Source organism: Botrytis byssoidea (genome assembly GCF_014898295.1).
Source record: "Botrytis byssoidea strain MUCL 94 chromosome Unknown BBYS_002, whole genome shotgun sequence".
Lineage (NCBI taxonomy): Eukaryota > Fungi > Ascomycota > Leotiomycetes > Helotiales > Sclerotiniaceae > Botrytis > Botrytis byssoidea.
In genome coordinates, this window is record NW_024065843.1 from 57,997 (window position 1) to 81,984 (window position 23,988).

General features: G+C 40.9%; 5 protein-coding genes across 5 annotated transcripts; 3 read left to right on the forward strand and 2 right to left on the reverse strand.

Moving 5' to 3' along the window:
- Positions 1-339: 339 nt before the first annotated feature.
- On the reverse strand, positions 340-2,888 carry EAE97_000791 (uncharacterized protein; the record flags this gene model as incomplete). The annotated part of the gene is made up of 5 exons (XM_038871301.1): positions 340-931; positions 990-1,224; positions 1,278-1,396; positions 1,481-2,670; positions 2,775-2,888. The coding sequence occupies 5 exons, from the start codon at positions 2,886-2,888 to the stop codon at positions 340-342; spliced, it is 2,250 nt and encodes a 749-aa protein (XP_038737202.1).
- Positions 2,889-3,904: 1,016 nt separating this feature from the next.
- EAE97_000792 (uncharacterized protein) lies at positions 3,905-5,346 on the forward strand (the record flags this gene model as incomplete). The annotated part of the gene is made up of 4 exons (XM_038871302.1): positions 3,905-4,232; positions 4,315-4,760; positions 4,811-4,980; positions 5,031-5,346. The coding sequence occupies 4 exons, from the start codon at positions 3,905-3,907 to the stop codon at positions 5,344-5,346; spliced, it is 1,260 nt and encodes a 419-aa protein (XP_038737203.1).
- A 2,850-nt stretch (positions 5,347-8,196) lies between these two features.
- Positions 8,197-9,663, forward strand: EAE97_000793 (uncharacterized protein; the record flags this gene model as incomplete). The annotated part of the gene is made up of 1 exon (XM_038871303.1): positions 8,197-9,663. One exon carries the CDS (start codon positions 8,197-8,199, stop codon positions 9,661-9,663), a length of 1,467 nt encoding a protein of 488 aa, XP_038737204.1.
- A 399-nt stretch (positions 9,664-10,062) lies between these two features.
- Positions 10,063-12,303, reverse strand: EAE97_000794 (uncharacterized protein; the record flags this gene model as incomplete). Its single annotated transcript, XM_038871304.1, has 8 exons — positions 10,063-10,398; positions 10,483-10,823; positions 10,890-11,052; positions 11,106-11,363; positions 11,453-11,698; positions 11,752-11,880; positions 11,937-12,172; positions 12,261-12,303. 8 exons carry the CDS (start codon positions 12,301-12,303, stop codon positions 10,063-10,065), a joined length of 1,752 nt encoding a protein of 583 aa, XP_038737205.1.
- A 4,777-nt stretch (positions 12,304-17,080) lies between these two features.
- EAE97_000795 (uncharacterized protein) lies at positions 17,081-20,164 on the forward strand (the record flags this gene model as incomplete). Its single annotated transcript, XM_038871305.1, has 8 exons — positions 17,081-17,227; positions 17,489-18,105; positions 18,160-18,284; positions 18,340-19,194; positions 19,246-19,286; positions 19,339-19,527; positions 19,579-19,809; positions 19,865-20,164. The coding sequence occupies 8 exons, from the start codon at positions 17,081-17,083 to the stop codon at positions 20,162-20,164; spliced, it is 2,505 nt and encodes an 834-aa protein (XP_038737206.1).
- Between the last annotated feature and the right edge of the window lie 3,824 nt (positions 20,165-23,988).

Sequence of the window (23,988 nt, forward strand, 5' to 3'; positions counted from 1 at the left end):
TTGAAGTATGATTGATTGATTACCGAGTTCTGTAAATGCCATTCCATCCCATTTCATTTCTCATACTTGATAAAGCCCTCTCCAACCCACCCGTCATGTGTTAATTCCGCGAGAAAGACAAAACGCCTCCGAGGTATCATATTCTCATGCCATCCATTCCCACCGCTGTACCCACTGTACCCATGAAATATATCTGACTCGGTCTCCATCTCCTCTTCCATCAATACTCCATATCCTATCCGCCTTCTTGATACAAAACGAAGTGTTTGTCTAGCCTAGCCTAGCCCAGTCCAATCTAGTTTCTCCTACAAATCCATAACCACGATTCCAGATTTCCACTCATTTTTTTAACCTCTCGAATCCCAACTTTCCCAAATTACCTCCAGCATATTGCATTAATGGTCTTCCCTGCATAGGGAAAGGCCAAAAGAGAGGATTTTCTTCTTCCCCTGCCAAACCAATACCGCGCATCATATCCGCCTCATCAACCTGTGTACAAAATTGATTGAGAGAATTGGGAGAAGGTCGAGCTTGGGCATCGAAGACATCAGGTTCTATTGGTTCTTGGCTATCATCAGGGACTTCAATATTCCATTTCTTAGCCAGATGACGAAGGATATTACAGGCGCGAGCAGCAAATCCATGACAGCTAGCCATTTCTCTAAGATCTGCAATTCCTTGAGTGACTTTCTCCACGCCGGTCTTTGCATTACCAAGTGTCACGAGATGGGTAATACTTGAGGCGAGGATAAAGTGAGGTACAAAAGAGGGAGTACGCCTCAGCGTGTAAAGCTGAGCGTAGGAGCTGGTGAGGGCAGAAATTGCATCTGCAGCTTGATTGCAAACATCACGAGGCGAGACTTCTGATCCGATCAGAGAAAGTTTGATAAAGGGGCGGAACAAAAGTAAGATGGTATAGTGATAGTACATACTAGGAATACCTCATTAGCACGTGAATTTTTTTATACATGGTCTACTTTGAGACTTACTGTGAGAATAATACAGATGGTGTGAAGTTATGTCCTAAACGTAGAGCGGCAGGAATCGAGTCATACCATCGGAGAAACTTAGTATATAATTTGAGCAACGAATTGCTGTTGACATTGGAGCCAGGGGCATAGAAAAGATACAAAGATTGGTGAACTAGTTCAGAAAGCTCACAAAAAGTTGCGTATACACTTCTAATATTCGATGGTTGAGTACAATTACGTTCAAGTGGTGCTCCTAGATGTGTCAGCAAGAGTATCCCAAAGTAAATGTGATCGTATAGAATTTACCATCATCTGTATATGGAATCCACGCAGATGCTTCAATTGAACTGACTATTGCTGGCTTTACATTCAACTGGGTAATATGTGAGAATAGAGGTACTCGCCCAATAGTCAAAGACCAAGCTCTATACTGTGTCAGCATTTACTCATCAGAACCCTCATAGATAAATCCATGCCTAAACTTGATCGAAAATAGAATCCAAACTTACTGATCTAAGGAGAAGGCTCCCCAAAATGTGGCTAGTCGTACGGCTTGTGATCCCTCTACTGGTTGACTAGGTAGCTGCCCCTCTGCTTCAAGATGGAGACCCATCTCAATTGCCAATCGAAGCGACTGCCCTGAAAGATAAATGCTTGCACTGGAGCGGCCTCCACTAGCCTCTCTAATTGCCATCAGACCCAATGCTTGAATTGTTGTTAAAGAATGTTGGTCTTTTTCCAATTTAAGCAAACGAGTAGCTTCGGCAAAAAAATGTCCACCAGCAGTACCACTATCGTGAGGATCAGTTCTTGCATTTACATTAGCAGAGAATCGACATCCTAAAGCCAATATCGCATTCACTAGTAGCTCACTACAATGCTCCGTTTTTCCGGTCTTATAATCATGAAGAAAATGCTCCTTGCTCAAAGAGGCGAATGTGGGATATTCCCAACAGAAGTATAGTGCCATAAGATGGTCTACGAATTCAGAATCCGATGTAACTTTAGTCCATGATGCGGGTGGAACGGTGGGACTATCTTCCCGTAACGAACCAATTCCTTGACCGAGAATCGTTTCTTGACCTTGACCTCTAGCATATAGTACTGTACTATTCGGAGTTGAATGATTGGATGCTTCCTCCGGCCAGGTACCCCCAATTGCCGGATGATCATGATTCTCAGGCAGATTAGCGGGTTCTGTCTGCCAATTCATCAAGTCATCACTAGCTGCGATACCGGATGATATGTTGTGAGTATCAGGCCATTGATTCCACATTCCTTGCATTTCCCCCTGTTGAAAGTCGGCAGTTGGTCCTTGCAAACCACTTCTTCCCCATGATGTGAATGGAGCCATTATGATTCCTCTAACCGGCCTGAGCGCATTCCCGATTGCTTGATGATCTGTAAAACTTGTATATGTCGTGATATTTCCTCCTTCAGCCGATGAAACCTGCGATGGAGTTTGCAAATTGTCCGCGATGCTTTTTAATCCTTCCCCTTGCCGAAGTCGATCGATTACTTGCGCGGTTTGATCCTGTGAAGCGATAGCAGCAAGCACACGTTCACTTTGTTGTTGATAAGCCTTTAGGTGTTCGATTTCCGATCTCATATTCTCTTTTGATTGACGTACGGGAACTTCGTAGACACATTCGACGTTCTTTTGAGATGCACATCTTGCGCAAGGAGTTTCGCCATCACACTACAAAATCAAAAAATGTTAGCATTGACAAAAGACACTATTTGCGAACTTGAGTGAAGGCAATAAAGGTTGAATTGATAGAAATAAATACTGTAAATAGATACCTTTGCACGCTTCTTTCTACATTCTGTGCAAGCATTTGGAGTTACAATACCAAGACCCCGCCGCCTCTTTGGATTGACTGTGTCCCTTTCCTTGTCCTTGTCTCTGTCATCCATTCTGAATTTCCGTGCGAAGGCAGTGATGGGATATTATTCGTAATTGTGGTTGATCTTGATGTTGACCAGAACGATCAATCGCATGTTCTGTTGTGAAGGTTGTTGAATTCTCGATGAAGAATTATGAACATTAACATGACCGTGAAGAGAGTTAAAGTTCCGGAACCCTTGAAAGATGATGAATGCAGGGTTTCGTTGAAAGATCAAGCCGTTACCTAGGCCGGTATATTTATGCTTTTTCCCCTGTATTGTCCTGATTTTCGAGTAAAAAAAAAAGTTACTAGTAAGTATTGGCGCCAGTATTGTTTATTTTGTTTTGAAGAGAGACTAGGTGGGGAGGTAGGTAGGTAAGTAGGTAGGTAGGTAGGGTAGGCACATACCGGCATCGCAGAACATGGTGGTCCATTGTTAGCAAGCTACGATATGGCGGGGAGTAAACGCCAAATGACGTCATAGGAGATTGCAAAAGGTAGAGTGAAGAAAAAAAGTCTGAGCACATCTGGCTGGGCCACTCCATGTCAAATACACGATAAGATCTTACAATTGTAGGAAAAGATTCAAGAATTGGCAAAACTTGATCTCATGCAATGAATAAAGGGAAGTCCAAGGAAATGCCGTGGAAACTATTAGGTGTTACTAGAATTATCTCGTATCTAGTATGGACAAGCACAATGCACAGTACAGTGTATCAGAAGTTGACGATGAAGAGAGTGATACAACCCAGTCCAGTAATGAAAACGCCAGCAAAAGCTACCATGAACATCACGTGAGATTCGACTATGATTGCGATATCAGCATTTCGAGGTTGCCGTTGACAGCATATTGATATGAACAGTTCTTCGTAAGATAAGATTACCTGAGGCACGTGTTGAGGTTACTTGGTCTCGAGCTCCTAGCTAGTATTTCTCATGCTCTCCTCCCCATGCTTCATCCGCTCCCAGGAGTTCAACACCACCCAAAAAGTCTTCAAGTGTATCACTATTCCCAAAATCAATCATTTCATACCACGGTGAAAAATGAATACCACGGAAAAAGAGTTGGTTTCACAACCTCGTCATCTGGGTGATCGATTGACTATTCAAAAACCGCTATCGAGAAGAGGTAGAGGTCCAGGATTATTAATCCTAACACCAGAAAGTTACACTTCACGAACGGATCGGAAGACACTTGATCCAGAGCCCATTCAAAAATGGGCAGAAGAAAGTTTTGTTGTCGTGAATGTTACAATTCCCAAGGATACACTGAAAGCTGGTGATATTGATTTGCAAGCTTACCTGGAGTCGGGTATAAAAGCTCTAAAGTCTTCACCAGAATGTACTGATTCTGATAAATTGGGACTCATTAGTATGTTTCCATGTTGATTTGTGCCCAGTACAATGTACAGATCACGTACGTTGTGTAGCTGACAATATGTTTTCTCATTTAGTCTATGCTGAAAACTTGAATGAAAACATCCACACTGATTCTGTCTTGAACTTGTTACTCGAAGAAGTATTCTCGGTCGCAATTTTCTTCACTGATGATACCAAACAACTGACTGCAAAACTTACGCATAAATCTGTACCTCCATTGATGGTTCACAGCTCCTCTGCCTTACAAGGTCCACAATTGAGAAGTGAAGACATCTCTCACGTATATGCCACAACAAAGACCACAAGCTTTATCCTCCCTAGTCATGATCACTATGATCCAGGGAACGCGGGTGTGGCCCATACAAGAAGTCTTGGTTTCATCAAAAAACACCTAGGTGGACCTATCTTTGATCTTGAGGCGATTTGGGATGAGCATACACTTTATGAATTTGGTGAACGGAATGTTGGGAAAACAATGGGTACTATGGTTGATCAGCCATATGTAAATCATATTCCAACAGTATGTGATCTAGTGACTGCCTGATCTTTATACTAATACTTTTACCCTAGATGACTGGTGGGATTGGAAGAGGACCTCTAACAGATTTTTATACTAATCACTTCGTCTTTAATAATCCGGAAGATACCAAGCTCGAACTTGTTAGCAGGACTGTTGGTGTTGACCGAGTTGTTGATGAATTTGTTTTCAGTTTTACGCATGATAGAGTGATAGATTGGATGTGAGTCACATTCGAAATGTGACATGAACTTTGAATTGACATTCTGACAGCCTCCCTGGAGTCCCGCCAACTCACAAATATGCACGAATTCCATTCACCTCTGTTGTGAATGTTCGTGGCGATCGTTTATACCATGAGCATATTGCCTGGGACCAAGCCACTGCCCTCCGTCAGCTCGGTCTCTTACCCGAGTATCTTCCATTCCCATATCCTCTTCCAGATGGCCGATTGCCTGCCAAGGGAAAGCGATTCGAATATCGAGTTCCAACTGCCGGTGTAGAAACTGCTCAGAAGTTGATCGATGAGAGTAGTGCAACGAGTAACGGATTATTTGGGTTTGACATTCGAGAAGTGGATGATATATGAAGAACATCGTGTTCTAATTGGACCTTGAAGATCGACTTTGAAGGCTGATTGCCTTCCGATATAGCTGAGTGCTACACAGCAGGGGATACATACCGCAAGGGACTGCGTCTAGTGAAAGACAATTTTATTTGAACATCGATGCATAAATGGAAGCTGCTTCACCGAAGTTCAAATATAAGAGGGATTATTATTGGATTTTCCTCTTTTTGGAGCGATTTTGACTCTACATTCACCCTCTCATTCGAATAACACTCGCCGATAAACTGATGATTTACCGGATCGGGTTCTGTAACTTCTTATGAACCCGTGTTGTTAGTCTTTCTTGTGAGAAGTATTAGCGTCGTACTTTTATTGCGTAAACTACGATTTGCAAATGATTTTTCACTTAGCGCCAGATCATCAGTTGCACCAGTGGAGTATAATGGTGTCTAGAGTTTCCGTTGGTAGAGCTTTGTATTCATTCTTCTCTTTGTCACTATCCTAAGCATTGATCCTTCGATTTTGTTTTCTTCCACCAATTCCAGCTTGACTTTACAGCGCGCAGTTGACTGCTCTGATACCTTATCTTGCGCGGATCCCATTGCTTGTTGATTTATTCTTCAGTCCTTTCCTCGACATTGGAGGAAGTATACCGCCGTGGAAGATACGGATGAGATCATTACCCCTCTCTTGTAAATCCAGACGTAGACCTTAGATTTCCACGTTTTGAACGCAGGGCTCTCTTGGTGTTGACACAGTCTACCCAAAATTTAAGATATGCTAAATTACCTTGGGATTGACTTTCCTAATCACCATTGAGTGGTATTTAAAGCTAATTGTTTGAATTCGAATCACTCCTATTAAGAAAATGATATCAGGTAAGAATTATTGATACCAAGGATCATTTCCTCTGAATTTATCACCGAGTTGAACGATGATTCACGAGAAAGCATAGAAGGTTCTCTCCAATTCAAGCGCTCGTAAAGACAAACTACAAGCTGGGAATCAACTGATGATTTCAGCATTCGAGTATTTGATATCATAAAGTTAGACCTGGTGACTAAGTTTTGCAGTATGGATTTAGATTCAAGAATCGCCTATTTCCATTCAGCGCTTGCATCACGATCCAGTCATTCTACGTAAGATTGCAATTTTATAATCATAAATATGCCTCTCTTTCCCGCCATTCCAATTGTCCCCTCTCTTTCTTTCAACCACAAACTGGAAGGCCTAGGTCCCGGGACAACGAGCTACAAATCACTACACGAGATCCAGTAACAAACTACCCCTACCCGCAACTCACGATACTAAATCACAAACCTAGAGCAAACAATATAACATCAATACACCTAACGTACCCGCATCAAAAACTCTTCCACTCTCGGGCCTCTACTTCAACCACCATATAAAACACACTCACATCGTCAACACATCACACCATATCGCATCACTATGCACACTCCATCCCTCTTCCTCCTCTTCACCACCATTTTCTTCGTGCTCGTTTCCGTTCATACAGTAAATGCACTTTCAACAGGCGGTTTTCAAGTAGTAGATAGCTGTCAGAAACATAATTCGTGTGCAGAAGAGCAGGGAAGTTTGAGGCGCTTGAGTGTGAGATTTCGGCGTTGGGGAAGTTTGGAGTTTGGAGGAGGGGAGGGGAAGTCGGGTGGGAAGGGGGAGGAGGATGGTGTGGAGGGGTGAGGAGTGAATGGGAGGGGTGTAGGAGAGGATGGAAAGGGATTGGGGACAGGAGAGAGAAAGTGTCTGTTGAGGGTAAGAGGGGATTAGGAATCCGGATTGGGGATAGGAGTGAGAGTTATTAGTGGACTGTTTAATTCAAACAGTCTTTTGGGGATATGATATGCTATATGGTGGAGGAACATCAATGTGAATCTGGAGAGGAAGAAAGTTCAATTTAGATACATTTTTATAATATCAGGAATATCTACCAAGTATATGTATGCATTGACCTGACGTGATTCAAATTGGGAATCGTGGGATCTACCATTCATCTCCTCTTTTCCCCAACTCTTTTCTGGATATTTCAAGGTAGAATTCTTATCACCTCTTTCATATGTGATTTTTTTCATGTATGTTATCTCACCAATCAAAAAATCACATTACCTACCCATCACCCTCTGGGATAATTCTTATCAAATCTCTCTGTCCATTTCCGCACAAGCAGGAGCAAGACAGGCCTGCAGAATCTCTCCACGATAATGAGAGGGAAGTGGAGAATATACGATATATGCTAGATAAACCATTAATGGGAAACATAAAATAAAGTTTCAAATCACATATTCATAATATACAATACCGACAGTGTCTACCGAGGAGTCACACCGGTCATCCTCCCGCTTTACAGATGTACCTCTTATCCGATCCCAATACACAAGGAATCTGTTTGTTTTCCTCTTGTTACTCAATATGTTCAAACTAAATCAGAATCTATTCATATGCATATGCATGTGTGTATTCATCTCTGTATTCCATATGAAAATGAATGTGAAAATGAAACCCCAACATTTGAGAATCCTATCTAGCTACCTCATACATACTATAAATACTAGGCATTTATAAGCTTCCATCGGGGATATCGATTGATACTAATAGAGGGGCAATGAAATGGTCTGTGCATCGCGGGGCAAAAACAATTCATTACAGAACAAATCCAGCAGAAAAAAAAGATTATCAAAGCATTTTCGAAGTCGGAAGAAAATACCATCGAAGGATTTATTATTACAATTCGGATAGAAATTTACGAGTAAGGATATTGGGGTTTGTTTTCTGAATTTTACTTTTACCTCTCATTCTTCTTCTTTTTCTTCAGCTATACTTTATAAAATCGAATACACAAATAAACCCACCATGTCCTCCTCCCACCACCCTCAAGACGATGAGCGCATCAACGAAGACGAAAACGAAATGTTCGACCCCGCCGACGCGGCCGAAGAAATCATCGACATAGACGGCGACGCGGCCATGGATTCAGGCGACGAAGATCAAGACGGCGACGACGCCGCAGATCAAGAAATGCAAGAGCAAGAAATCCAACTGCAAAACGACTCCGTCGCCCACATGGACGCCCACGGCGACTCCATCTTCTGCATCGCGCAACACCCTCTGCGTCCCGAGCTCGTCGCTACTGGCGGCTCGGACGGTGACGCCGATAATGCGCCGGGCGTGGGGTATATCTTTGATGCGACGCCCGCGCCCACTCCAGTGTTGCCGGCGAGTTACCAGAGCAATCCCTCGGAGCGGGTGGAGCGGGGTAGTCAGGAGCCCATCTTTAAGTTGGAAGGCCACACGGATTCGATCAACGCGCTGGCGTTTTCGCAGCCGGATGGGAAGTTTTTGCTTTCGGGCGGTCTCGATGGGAAGATCCAGGTGTACGTGACAAATGGGAGTAAGTGGAAGAAATATACCGAGGCACGGGAAGTCGAGGAGGTGAACTGGCTGCTGGCGTGTCCGTATACGAAAGCCCCGAATACGTTTGCGTTTGGTGCGAATGATGGCTCTGTGTGGGTGTATACTGTGGATCCGAGTCAGAAGAAGGCGCCGCTGCAGTTGATGCAGAGTTATTTTGCGCACACGGAGAGTTGTACGGCGGGCGCGTGGTCGGCGGATGGAAAGCTGTTGGCGACGGTTAGTGAGGATGGGTCGTTGTATGTGTGGGATGTGTTTGGAGAGGCTGCGGCCGCGGGATTAACAGGAGAAGGTGGGCAAACGGTTGTGGGGCTCACGGCGTTGGATCAACGATTTGCAGTTGAGGGGGGTCTTTTCAGTGTGGGGATTGCGCCCTCGGGTTCGTTTGTGGCGGCGGGAGGTGCAGGTGGTTCGATCAAAATTGTGGGATTGCCGCGTTTACCTGATGCTTCGGGTGCGGGCGCGAGTCCAGGTCAATCCGGACAAATTCTTGCGGATTTGCAAGCCCAGGGTGATGGAATCGAATCGATTGCTTTTGCGCAACCCCCCTTGACACTCATGGCTGCCGCAAGCGTAGATGGAAGCATTGCGCTCTTCGACTCAGCGCATCGATTCGCAGTACGTAGACACATCAAAGAAGCGCACGAGGAGCACGCCGTCGTGAAGGTAGAATTCGTAAAGAACACACAATCCGGCGGATGGCTATTGACCAGTTGCGGAATGGACGGAGTCGTCCGTCGATGGGACGCGAGAGGTGGAACGGGAATTGCCAATTCCGGATTGGTGGGCGAGTGGAAGGGTCATCGGGGGGATGGCGTGGGCGTCATGGGTTTCGTGCAGGGCGATGGAAATAGAATTGTTACGGCCGGTGATGATGGGATTAGTTTGGTTTTCGAATCGCCGATTTAGGGAAGGGGAGGGGATTATGTGGATGTGTGGTTATGGAGTGGGTGGAATCATGGATGGATGAATGAATGGCATGAATGGCATGGCGGAGGAGTTTTCTCATTACATGAAGTATAGAATTCGTGGACGATAGATATTTTCCTTTACAAACAAGCAAGCAAGGAAGCAAGTAAGCAAGCGACTATTTATAAATCTCAATAAAAATTTACATCAAGAACAAGCAGAAAAAAATCTACGTCGCGATAATTATAAACTAAACTGTATTACCCATCAAATCCCATCAATTCCACTTAAAAATACACGAAAGATTAACTTTCAATATAAAATCAATATCGAACATCTTACTACTATCTGACACAACCCTCCTCCTTTCTTCCCAAGATTCTAACCTCACAACCAAAACTACAACTTCGCGCCCTTCGCCCTCCTCGCCTCCTTCTCCTTATCCCTCAGCAACCTCCTCAAAATCTTCCCACTCGGACTCTTCGGAATCACATCAATAAACTCCACACCTCCTTTCAACCACTTATGTCGCGCCTTGTGCGTTTCCACCCATTTGCAAATATCTCTTTTGATGAGGGCGTCGTTTTCTTCGATGCCGACGGATGTGGATTTCACCACGTAGGCTTTGGGGATTTCGCCGGCGGCGGGGTCCGGGATGGGGATGACGGCGCAGTCGGCGATGGAGGGGTGAGAGAGGAGGTGGGATTCGAGCTCGGCGGGGGCGACTTGGAGGCCCTGGGAGATGTTAGGTGGGGGTTTTAAGAGAGAGGGGAGAGAGGGAATAGTGGGGTTTTTGAAGGGGGGGAAGGGTTTGCTTACTTTTACTTTAATAAGTTCCTTGATCCTATCCACGATAAAAACATGTTCATGTCCCGCCGGACTGACACGGATCTCCGCTTCATCACCCGTGCGCATCCATCTACCATTTCCATCTGTATCGGGGAGAAACGTTTCGTGATTCGCTTTCTCATTATTGAGATAGCCGAGCACGACGGATTTGGACTGGACGACCAATTCACCCGGTTGGTTCAGACCCGTGACTTCGACACCTTCTGGATTGACCAATTTTGCGCGCACGCCGGGGATGAGGGATCCGCAGGAGCCGAGCCAGAGATCTTTGGCGGATGACATGCAGACCACGGTGGAGGTTTCGGTTAAGCCTGGGAGGGGAGATTGTTAGATTTGGTGTGTTTTGATGGGGAGGGTAGAGGGGTAAGAGTGTGTACCGTAGCCTTGTTGAATAACCCATTTAGGATAGATTTTTTGAAGCTCTTCTGCGGTTTCTGTACCGAGAGGTGCGGCTCCGGTGAAGAGACCCCGTACGGAACTGATGTCATATTTTGAGCAGATGGATTGATTGTTTACGAGTTGGATAATGATTGGAGGGACCTAATGATCATCAGATTTTGATTTGCAATATGTTTCATATGGAGAATGCTTACGAGGAAGAGACCTCGAATTTTATAGGTTTGGATACTGTTGAGGAATAACTTGAGCTCGAATTTGGGAAGCACAATTATTTCATCACCGCGATAAGTTGTTCCTTGGGCCACGATGACTAGACCATAAATATGGCTTAGAGGAAGAAGACCCAAGCCGACTTCTGTATCTGTTTCCCATTGATCTCTATAGTCTTTCTCATACGCTTTGAGTTGTAGGATATTTGACATAACATTTTGGTGGCTGATCATGACTCCTTTCTGATATTTTGTTAGCCATATTTGGGGGGATTCGCGTTTTCCGGAATTATTTTGAGAACTGTCTCAATTGATGCAGGGGAAATACTTACGGGTAACCCTGAAGTTCCACTTGAGTAACACAAGTATGCTGTTTGTCGAGCTGCTTGTCCCTTCTCCATTCTCAATGGCTCTAATTTTGGGAGCTTTTCTCCTGCTGAAATCAAATCATCTGCAGTCTTAAATGGCACCTTCTTTCCCCCAGTCAACATCTCTGGCATGTCTAAAATATAGATTTTATCATTTTTAATTCCGGCTCCTTTGGCAGCTTGTAAAGCGGTCTCGAGTAAAGGTATACACTATTTTCGAATTAGTTCCATATTTAGAATTCTTGCGACGCCTGAATTTTTACCGTGAAAAGTGCTTTAGCCCCTGAGGACTTCAATTGAAATTCCAATTCCGGGGCAGAATATTGAGCATTCGCAGGTGAAGCCACTCCACCCAATTCGTGAACTGCATATGCCAATGTCATGAAATCAATCTGAGATTATTATTAGCCCCCCGAATTCATTTGTATGTTTGAACGGATCTTCCTACAGTATTGAGAGAAAATATGCCCATCACTTTGTCCCATTCTGTTCCCGTATTTGGTTGCCATCCTAATTCTTTTGACAAAGCTCTTGCTAAATGTTCTACCCGTTGAACTTGTTCCAAAGCTGTATATGTTTTTCCAGTGATACCGCATGTGAATGGATTGCGAGATGACTTGAGAGGTTTTCTGCCGTGTTTCTCATTGAGCATGAATTGACTGATTGGTACATCATCTGGTATATCTGTTTTTGAGAAATGTTAGCTATACAATTCAGGGGCGAAGATAGGTGAGCAAGCTTCAAAATTGAAGGAATTGAAGTTTACACATACTCAATGGATCATTGGGAACCCATGCTGGAGGTGTAAAAACCATGATGATGAATTTATTATTTGGTAAGCTCAAATAAAGCAAGGATGTTTGCGCCGTTGGTAGACAACCCTCAAGTTTGGCAGAAGAAATCAGGAAATTTTTGCAGATGAACGAATCAACGAATTGTATATGAGAATGGAAGATATACAAGATGAAACGATAACTGGGTATAAATGTTGACTATTTCAAAAGAGAGAGAGAGAGAGAGAGAGAGAGAGTCCAAATGAAGAAGTTGAATGCAAACTATCATAAATGAATACTAGGTATATGTACCTAGTAGATACTTGAAGCTGATGATTCGCTGAAAGCAACGGTACAACACTGCCACTATTGCTAAGAAATGCGGGGTTTGGGGAATACTTCAATATAAGTACAAATACCGGTTACTATACGGGTAACTGACCGAAAACCGAGGCCCCCCTGAGTGAGTAAGTGAGTGAGTGAGTAAGTGGATATCATCTAGATGATTTTCATTCAAACCTTCCAATTGTGCCTCGATGACACAACTCGAGGTTGTAGTCGTCCGTACGCAGGTACTGTTCTTGAAACCATCCTTGTACTCGCCATGTAAGATTACATTGTTTGTATCTTCACACCTGACTCTCTCCTCTGCCCATATCGGAAATGTGAAGAGCAAAATACGACGAGCTGCTTAACACCGAAAACTGCTCAGCGCTGAGTTCACGAATGAAATGGAGACCCCAGCTCAAGCCCAGGTATTATGGTCAGTGCAATGATCCACAGTGATCCATCCAACCGCATATTAGCGTCGGCAACTGTTCGATATTAAATCGGTTCGAGTTTGGGAAGAACCTAAATTATATCGCAGCGGAGATTCGAATGGAAGCTTGGGTTTGTCGGGCAAAGCGGTGTAAAAGTAGGTACAGGAGTACTGACGCTAGTCATTTCATCGGATTCATCGGAAATGTCGGTTATGTAAGAGGAGATAGGGGCTTGAAGGGTGATGGTGTTGCTTGTTAGTAGCATACTTTGGTACCTGATGTTTAAGGTTTTTATCATTCCTGTCCGTATGCTCAAACATCACCTCCACAAAAACAATAGATGAGGTTTTTATTCAGCAAGCCGGGAAACAACCGATGGAGGTAGAGATACCTAGTAGTGTGGTAGTCCTGACCAAATGCGGAGGATACTGGAGTCTACGTCTGAGCCATTGAGTGCTCATGAATTAATGAAGGCAGGACAGGAAAAGACAGGACAAGTTGTTGTAACCGGTACTTGAAGTTCTACCAAACAAAAGGCAAATTGAGGATTTTCCTCTATTGATTGTGTTTGATGTAGTAGTTTAGTAAATATTGAGAGGAGCTTGGTAGGTATACTCTTCAAAGATTGTTCAAACAGATTGCGATGGAGAGTGCCTTTTATTTGTAGTTTGGAGACAGTACAGCAATATCGAGAAGGCCAAGGAAGTTTCTCAGATCACCTTTACTTTGCTTGTTTATCAATGATTGAAGAAACAGTCAAGCACAAGACAGATGTTGGGGTGTATCTATATCCAATTCCAGAAAGAATTTAAGGAGTTGGATATCCTCCTTTGGTATTATCTTTCATACGCTATACTTAGCTGGAAACAAGGCATCGGGTGCACAGTAGTCCATCTGTGGTCCATCTGTAGTACGCGAAATAAGTTACAAGTTACTTGAATGATGTAACCGATATCCCTACATCTTGCACAACCCTGCATCTTGTACACTTTTATTTCTTTTGAAAATAATATTCTAAAAATGATATATAATCAATCAATCATTGAATTCTATTAAAAATAAAAATAAGAATACTATAATATTATTTCTTTTATATAAAATAATAAAATTATAATTATAATTAATAATTGAATAGAAATCTCGATATCAAAACTATTAATATAAAATTATTATATATTAATTTATTTAATAATAGAAATAATAAAAGTTTGTTTTTAGAATATATTATATAAATTTGAAGATCTTTTAATATAAGGAATCAAAAAAAGCTAATTTTAATATCAAAAATTCGAAATTATATTAATATATAATAAGAGTTTTAATAAATAATTTGTTTTAAAACAAAAATCTTTTATAACTTAAGTATTAATTATATTCTGAATATAATTTAATTATATAATATATTATTTATATATTAATATTAATAATTAAATAATAAAATACTATATTTTATTATATATTTATATATATAATTATTTATTTTAAAAATATTAATATTTAAAAATTAAAATTATATAATTAATAATAAAGAATTTTTATTCAAATATTTTTTGAAAAAAAAATCTTGATTTAAATTTAAATTTAAAACTAATAATTAATATTAAATATTATAAAATGAATTTGAAATTAAATATAAATTATAAAATTCTTAGAAATATTATAAAATTTAAAGATTTTTTTTTAGAAATAAAATTCTTTTAAAAAAGGAATTACAATATTTTTGATTGAAAAAAAATATATAATAAACTTTTCAATAGAAATATAAAAATCGACTATTTTAATTATTATTTTTTCTTATTTATATTACTCTATAATATAATTAATTATAATTTCTAAATAATATATTATTTTAATATTATTTATTATTATTATATTATATATTTTCTAATATATAAAAATATAGTTTTATAAATTAAATTAAAATATCAATTTTATTTTTCTAAAATCTCGAAATAAATATTTTATTATATTTTAAAAAGTATTTTTAAATTATTTTTCTTTTTTTTAAAACTATATAAAAATTTAAAACTTAATATAAAACTTGATTATTGATATTTTTCGAAATTTCAAACTTTTGATTAATAATAATAATAATAATAAATACAAAAAACTATTTTTCAATTATATATATTCACTCTAATATAGATTTTTATTTTATTATTAATATTTTAAAATATTATTATTCAAAATCGATTAATATTCAATTAAATATTTTAAATCTTTCAAATTCCTGATATTATCTTTTAATAAATATAAGATTCTATTATACAAATTTTAAAATCATTATAATGATATTTGAATTTAATATCGATTTTTAGTTTAATAAATCAAATTGTGCAAGATATAGGGTTGTGCAAGATACAGGGATATCGGTTAAATATCAGATTAAGTACTTTTGTCAGATAGAGGCAGAAGTTGGGTTATTCAGTCTTTTGGTTCGACCATGGAGTATTCAGACTGTAAATGGTCTCTAAAGAGGTAGTTTTTTTGTAGGATCGATTGAAGGATAAAGGAATTACCTCAAAACTTCATATTGCCAAGAAAACAGCCAGTATTCTCTTTTTTATCATCGAATCCTGGTGGTAGTCAATTGAGGTCTGCGATGGAGTATGAGTCTGTTCAAGGTTGTTAATGATTGTTAGTATCTTTTTTTGCAGTCAAAGAGAGGAAGGGATTTTTTCTCCATCCTAAAAGGAAACCTATCTGTCTACCAAATGCAACTGATGATAAAACCAAGTGAATCATATTGTAAATATCTTCTACATTACCTAAGTATTCCTCAATACCAGATACCAGTCAAAAGTCTTTGAAGAGCACGTGTTTGTCTTGTGAAGCTGGAGGTTGTTTCCCTGCATCATCTCTAAAAGCAGTGAATTTGGGGAATGATGTGTATCGTTTTTGATGAAATCTTTACAGTGAACCAGGAAGGTGCTGTTCAAGTGGGATTGTGACAGCAAGAGTTGATATTCAGAGTTGATAGCCAGGATCTCAGCACCAAAAGTAACTCTCTACGTTTTTGTTAGTCCCCATTGGAGATTTGAAGCACAATTCAATCGGTATATATCTACTTTGTATACTTCATAACAATAATCTTGAGATGGGGGCTATTGTTGCAGTCCCAAAGTGGTATGAATGAACTGTCAAGAGGGGTTATCAAAATGCCCAAAAGTCATGGTAGAATTCACTTTCTCCTTCACCTTTGTATATATTCTTTCCTATTCTTCATTATTTCCAGCACCCAAATGCACTTCATTTCTCGGACTCACTTCGGATAAGCGATTTGTTCGGAGCAGTCCGCCAAATCCCTTTGTAGGGGGTAAGGTCGGATAGATTCAATTCATCAACCCCCCTTCATGTGAACAATTCCACACTTTCAACTCTAGCAGTTATCTTTTCAATGAGCTGATATGGGCTTCAACTTTCAATTCTTAACTCTATCAATTCACTTATATCATTCAAAGATACCCCTCATCCTGCCAAAAGTTCTTTCAATTGGGGAAAGAAGATACCTCATCCAAACAAAAAAACCCCCTTTCGATAAATCTGGGAATGTGAGGCTTGTAGGATTGAAATCCATAATTCACCACCATGTACTCGCCTTTCTTCTCATGTACAAACAGTAAAAGACTTCAGATGCAGAGTAAATCATGCCATTATTTCCTATTTGGGCAAACCAACCCCTCTATCTGACCCCATCTACTTGATTGAAGTTCTATCATCTTTCGACTTCATGAGGGGATGAGGTGGATTCTTCAACAAACCACGCTAGTCTTAGCTCCATTTGAGTTCTCGAAGGACCTTCCTAGAACCTACTTATTAAGTCTTCGACCTCTCCCTTGCTTGACTTGCTCCTTCTTTCCTTCTACACCTTCGTATTATTCTTCCATTTTTGCAATTTGTTCCTTCCTTCCTTCCCTCATCCTTTTCTTCTTTAACTTCGAGGTATCACTCAGATACCCTTTACTTCCTTCCTTCGTTATTATTATTACAACTACTACCCTTCCCACTCTATCCACCTACCCAATAGACTTCTTTTGACTTCTCTTGACAAGTTCAAGATGATTTCTTTGAAAGTCCGTCAGCAAAGAGACAATACCAGTCTGTCTGATAACTTGAAACCATCACCATCAACGTCGGACATTCTACATCCTTCGAGTTCGGGATCAGAAACATCACTGTCTTCTGTCTCCAACACCAAAGAAGAGGTAAGATCCAGAAACAATTCTTCCACAAATTCCTTTGAGTATCACACATCCAAGCACACTTCTCTTTAAACTTCCTTCTCCTTCCATTTTAACCAACTTTTTTTTTAGGTGTCTATCTGGAAAGTCAATGTTGAATTATTTGTAATCACTCTACATGCCTTTCTCCCCTTTTGTGCATGAATCTTTCCTTTCAAAGTGAAACAACAGAAGACTTTTTTCCTTTCCAAAGATACAAGTTATACTAACTTTTGAGTTTTGAAGAATCTTGGCTTCTTTATGAACCAAGATCGCTCTCCACAGAATGAAGATGGCAGTTGGTCTGAGTCCAATCTACCAGCTCATCTATTTAACACACCCTCACCTCCTTGTACTGCACTCGAAACATCTTCTTCACCACCACCACCACCACAGCCACCACGAAGAAGTGCTCGAACCACCAAAAATGTTCAGCCGAAGATGGACCAGTTCTTTGCAAGAACTGAAAAGCCATTGGTTCCAACCAAGCGCAAGGCTGTGATGAATGATGTCGAAGACCTTCTCACAGATACCGCTCAAGAGTTGTCGGAACCTCCTCACAAAAAGGTAATGACTACACCCCCTCGTCAGCCTCCCCGAGCAACTCCTCCAAAGTCACGAAGAGCTGCTGCCAAGGTCAAGGAGCTACCTTCTTTGGAAAACGCAACTTTGAACAAGCCAGAAGCTTGGGGTGAACCACCAGTATGGGCTGAGAAGCGACAACAACTTTGTTCATCACTTCCTTACCATAAGGGATATGAATCTGCTGCCTATCGTACCAACGGCATGATAGCTGGTTTTCTGGCAAATCAAGGAGTTGGTCCTCGCGATGTCTTCACAGAAAATATCTACATCACGTCAGTGTAAGTGACTCCAATTTCAATGAAGGTTGATTCTTGCTGATTTTTGCATTACAGTGGTGGTGGCAAGTCAAAGGGTGAAGATGGTGAAACGAAGCGGGTCAAGGACCAAGACTTCAGCTCAATTGCCATCTCTTTCCAACGCACTATGGAAGCCAAACTACCAATTGCAATGATTGCTGGTAATTATTACTGTTGCCGTGTATGAATTTGAGTTCTCCACTAACATTTCTATAGGCCAACGCAATACCATCTGCCCTGTCAAGCTCAATCACCACTTCAACGTCCTTGACTTCTTCCACATCACAGATATCTGGTGTGAACTTGAGAGTGGCCTCAAGATGTGGAAGGTCAGAATGGAGAAGATTGATCTCACAAAGCGGTCTTGGTGGTCTCCAATCGACTCTGTCGCCCATCTTTCTGAAGGATATGATGGTGTGAAGACGGTTGTTCAAACCTGTGGTGCTTGTAATACTTCATGCAAGACCATCTACACACAAGGCTGGACTTGTAGAAGCCCTCAGTGTGAAGGTTTCTATGTTTTTGATCATCAAGTTGATGTCGACGATCTCCAGTACTGTGCGGAGTTCCTCCAGGAGCGTACTCCTTATACTGGCGCTGCACCTCCCCCATTACGACCCGAGCCTGTCACTGATGCAGACTTGGTCGGTGAAGATATCTTCGGTGTTGAAGAACGATGCAAACAAGGCATTGTTTGCCCAAGGTGTCATGGGTGCATCCGTCGTTTGGAATGGCGACAATGGACTTGTGAAAACCCAGGTTGTGATTTCACTCACACTGTAACACAGGTTCCAGTCCCCATCACTAAAGCCATCGAAGGTAATAATGTCATTGTTAATCAGAGCCCAATAGTCTTTGCTCATGAGGCCATTCGTGTCAACCACAAACCCATTGGCCATTATGATGTGTATGAGCTTCAACTTCCTGGCGAGACGACAGAAGCTGGATGGATCCAAGTTTTCCGCTCCAATGGCCTTATCAATAGCCAACCGGGTGGACCAAACGACTTGTTCCAGGGGATGCAAAAGGATGATTACAAGCTCCGCAGAGGTCCCGCTAGACATCCTGGTCGTGAGTTGCCGCAATCTTCCTCTGCATTGTCATGTTTCTAACCTTTACCAGTTCCAATGGAGATTGTTACTGCACACTTTGCATCCAACTTTGTGAGTTCTACTTTGTACTCACCCCTTATCTAAAACTAATTTTTCATTGAAGGGCGCACCATACAAATTCTTGGTCGCACATGAAGCCAATTCCTTTGAAGATGCTCCAATACCCATTCTCCAGGCAATGCAAAGAATGACTTGGGCTGTACAACAAGCATTTTCTGGAAAGGAAGACGCCGAGTTCACCCCCTTCAATGAAGTTTTGGCCCTCGGTTACTTCGAGAATATGCACATCGGTGTATGCACTTCTTTCTCCACTTTCTTACATCGGCATACTAACTTACAATAGTATCACGATGATGGAGAAGATACTCTTGGTGAAACCGTAGCAACCTTATCTTTGGGAGCTTCCTCGACCATGTGCTTCCGACCAAAGAACAAGAGCACAATCGGTGGTGTTCTCAAGCCCGGTAAGGGCAATCTTGGTTCTAAAGCAGCCAAGAAAGACTACGTCAAGGTCACTCTGAACCATGGCGACATCATTGTTATGCACGGATCCGGCATTCATAAATACTATGAAGTAAGTCTCCTTTTCAAATCACCGCACAAATCATCATACTGATCAATCTCAATAGCATGCCGTCACACCTCATGGTCTCTTGCGATTCGCTCTCACTTGTCGCCATGTCAAGCCTGAGTTACTTAGTCCCGAGGATCGCATCATTTGTGCGGAAAAGAGTGCTCTTCCTGCCAACTTTGCCAACTACGCTTATGATGGTGACATTGGCGTAAGTGAAGACCCAAGTCGACCAACCAACGATGGAGACGATGATGATCTCACCAAGTTGAAGAAGTTCATTGTCGCCAAGAAGTTGTCTGGTGAACTCACCAAAGCCGACTGCATGGAGTTGCGAGATATCATTCTCGACCTTTAAACACACCAAAATCCTTGCTCAATCTTGCTTTTCTTTTGTTTACGACTTATCTATCTACACACATCATTGCGATATTTGCTCAATGACTTATGGTTTCGTGAAATGACGACATTATGATACCACAAAAAAGGGATACTAATACTGGATGGGATATTTACATATTAACATATTTATTTGCAGAGCTTTTATGAACTCATTTTATTTGAGATCTCTTTTACGAGCTCTGGCTACACAACAATGGGAGAATCAATGGGGTATCCAGGTACAATATCAATATATTAGGAGGATGGGTATGTAATTAGCTTTTAATAAAAATATGGAGAGAATGGTACTTCATAAGAAAAATATGTTTTGCATTTGTGATTCCTATTATGATGTGAATGGTTATTTCGATGGTGACTTTGTTGAGACGGAGAGGGGACTTAGGGTTCATTTTCATGATTGAAGAGTTTTTGATAAGTTGTTTGTTGCTTGTGGTGCAGTGATACTGCATATTCTCTGGTCCTTCTAATTTAGTCATATCTTGGGCTAACGTCGTCGGTGAGTAAATTGCTAAAGATATGAGAGGGACTGAGAGGAGATTCATATTCTTGAAGAAAAGTCTCCTTTTAATGAATGATTTTCTAGTGATCTACGTGAAACTTTTTTGGCGGATGGTAAGTGAGGATGGATACGAAGAACCGATTAGAGTTTGAGGAGGGTGGAGAGTACAGAAATGTGGACGCTTGAGAAGTGTGATATTTTGGGGGATGGTGTATCATGTGTGGTGTGGTGTATAGAGGATGAGAGAAGGAGGGGGAAGAGGACCTGAATATCACTCGTGGTACTTGAGAAATAAATCTTACCTGGTTCTCACATGGCAATTGACTAAAGAAATGCATCATATTCTGACGATCAATTTTCGCCTTCATTTTTCTGTTACACTTATGGGCTAGCGCTCCTTCGAAACTTTGTAGGAGGAAGAATACTATTAGTTTGGATCTCTAGACCATCCTATTGAGCAAGAGATCTGTCTTATTGATAAACGGAGGGAAAGTATAGGATGAACCCTTTTCGATTTTCCCATCTTATCGGAAAAATTGCAACCATTGATTTGATCATTGATGGCTATATTCTAGACCAGTCCCAATTCATAACTACATCAGTCACGAGGACAATACTAAGTAAGCTTAAATTGAAAAAATATCACGAGAATGAAGCTTTAACGAGCCTAAGACCACTAGCTCGAAATTAGACATATGTAGTTCCCCGCAAACCCCCTCGCATAAGCGAACACATTCAGGACACGTAACTCCACCTCTCCAAATGTCATTTTTAACTACCAAGTAGACTAATTGCGTAATTCTGCTCACTAGAGAAGATACCCCACACCCAATGGGTATAAAAGGTCTGACTCCCCACCCGGATTCTGAGTTCTTTCCTTTTTTCTTTTTCTCTTCATATTACCTCGCAGAATGTTCACTGCGAGGACAGGACATGGTCTTGATTTCAAAAATTCTTGATTTTTTAGTGGTGCTGAGTCAATTTTTGTGTATCAATCCCTCATACACAACTTATGAGGACAGGACATGGTCTCGATTTCAAAAATTGAGTATGTGCGTGGTGGTCGCATCGATACCTCATATATCATCTGTGAAGAAAACACATGGTTTTGATCTCAAAATTATTGGTTTTTTAGTGGTGCTGGTGGTGCTGAGTCAAGTTTTGTTCATCAATACCTCATATACAATTTATGGGGACCAGAAATGGTCTTGATTCCAGAAAAGAGACTCTTCGGAGAATCTCATATATTCAATTTTTTGTTCACAACTACCTCATACACACAATTTGTGAGGGCAAATTATGGTCTTTGGCTGTTTGAGAGATACTATGTCTCCAAATATACCTCGCATACAACATGTGAGGCGCAAACGTGGAAAATATGGTAAGTCTTTCTTGTCCCGGATGGATTTAGACTCTGAATCAGCTAACTTTTGAATTCTCAATCGGTACGAACATTTGAGTATTTGTCGAGGCAATCAGGATGGCGGAAAGTGCCAACATATTCCGAGGTCGATTCTGTGAAAATTCATTGGTTGTAGTTTGGTAAATGGGATAGTTGTCACGAGGACCGTTTCTGGTGACCTTATGAACGTCACAAGGAGAAAAGAATTAGTTAGATAGTTGTAAAGAAGGCATTTACCATCAAGTTCAAGTTTCGAAAGTGCCTAGAAGATGTTTAGAAAAGTCGAATGCCAATGGATAATGCTGGAGTATCACTTAATAAACTTTAAGATTCAGTGTGAATGGAGGCAAAAGCAACTTAATCTGGCCAATTGTCGGGGCTTCTGTGGGAAACTTCTTACAAGTAGTCATCATAGCTCTATAGATCCTACAAGTGAATGATAGTGCCAAGGGTACATCTTTTTTGTATGCCGAAAGGAAGTCATGTGTTTTTTCTCTAGTCGAAAGATCGCTTTTTGTTAGTATTATGCGATTACATCTTCCGAGGGCAGTTTTGGAGCGAACAGGCTCACATGACTCTCCATTGTATTTCTATATCTATTTCTAGAAGCTTTGAGGGAGTATACATAGCGTACAACTCGATTAAAATCCAGTAGAGACCAATAATTCATTGGTGTTGCTACCACCAATTAAACAAGCGGATGTCAACGTACACAGTTCACCAGCACCGCTGCCATCATCATTATCATTATCATCATCATCATCGTCATTCACTTCACAGGAATATCGGAACCTTTCTTTAACATGCCCTTTGGAGCAATTCTCTCAAAGAGAGCATCTTAAGCTAGTTTTGAATACAGGCAGAAATCTAAGGTAGTATATACGACCTTTGCAAAAACACACAACAGCATCAATTCATCACGACATTGTTCTCAGTAAAATAACAACAATGATGACAGACAATTACAAGAATTCTTCTTCGAGTGCCAGCACAAAGCAAACATCTCAATGAAAAAAAGTTTCCCACGTCACCTGGAGGCAGTGTAATACCAGGAACATGGTTTTGATTACAAAAATTCTTGATTTTTTAGGGGTGCATGAAGAAGAAAAGAAAAAGAAGAGAAAAAAAAAGGGCGAGAAGCCCGATCTTTATAAAAAAACACTATGGTATGTGCGAGGTCAATCAAAGGCTCTAGTATGGGAAAAAGTGAGCAAACAGTGCAAACAGTGTCTCTCTTGTTGTTTTAGGAAGGGACGACGAGGGAGTTGGGTTGGAACATCGCCGATAAGCCTTGCAACCTTGAAGTGTGAAGATCGGTCAGCAAAATTGGGAGAGAAGACATGTCTGGATGGTGGGAATTGAGGAAGGGAATACTTAGGATTTGTTGATAAAGAAGGAAATAGCAATGATGATAGCTCAAGATACCGACTTCGGCATCTCTGACGATTGGTATGAGGAACGTCAATCTTTGAGGGTAAATGTGAAAGGATAGAGACACTACTGAGGAGAAATTTTGATATTCCACCTCTCATTTTACAATCAAAAAGTGCAGAAAGCATCTAAACACATCTCTCGCTTCTTCGTCTCTATGTCTTTTTACAAGCAACGATGAATCCGAAACCAATCTGAGCACTTCAATAAATCAATTGAGAAACTTCACCAATACTTACCCACATCAGCTAAGACCTTTCCGGATCGAATTTGAAGCCCGGGGGGCTGAACGCTCGAAAATTTGACTTGACATTTTACGAACATTCAACAACAGCCTGTCTTGGCAGGTAAATATCTCAACTATTCACTTAGATCAATACCGAGTACAACACAACGATAACACATAAATTTTCCTGAATGATATCTCAAGGGTAGTCTTCTTCTTCAG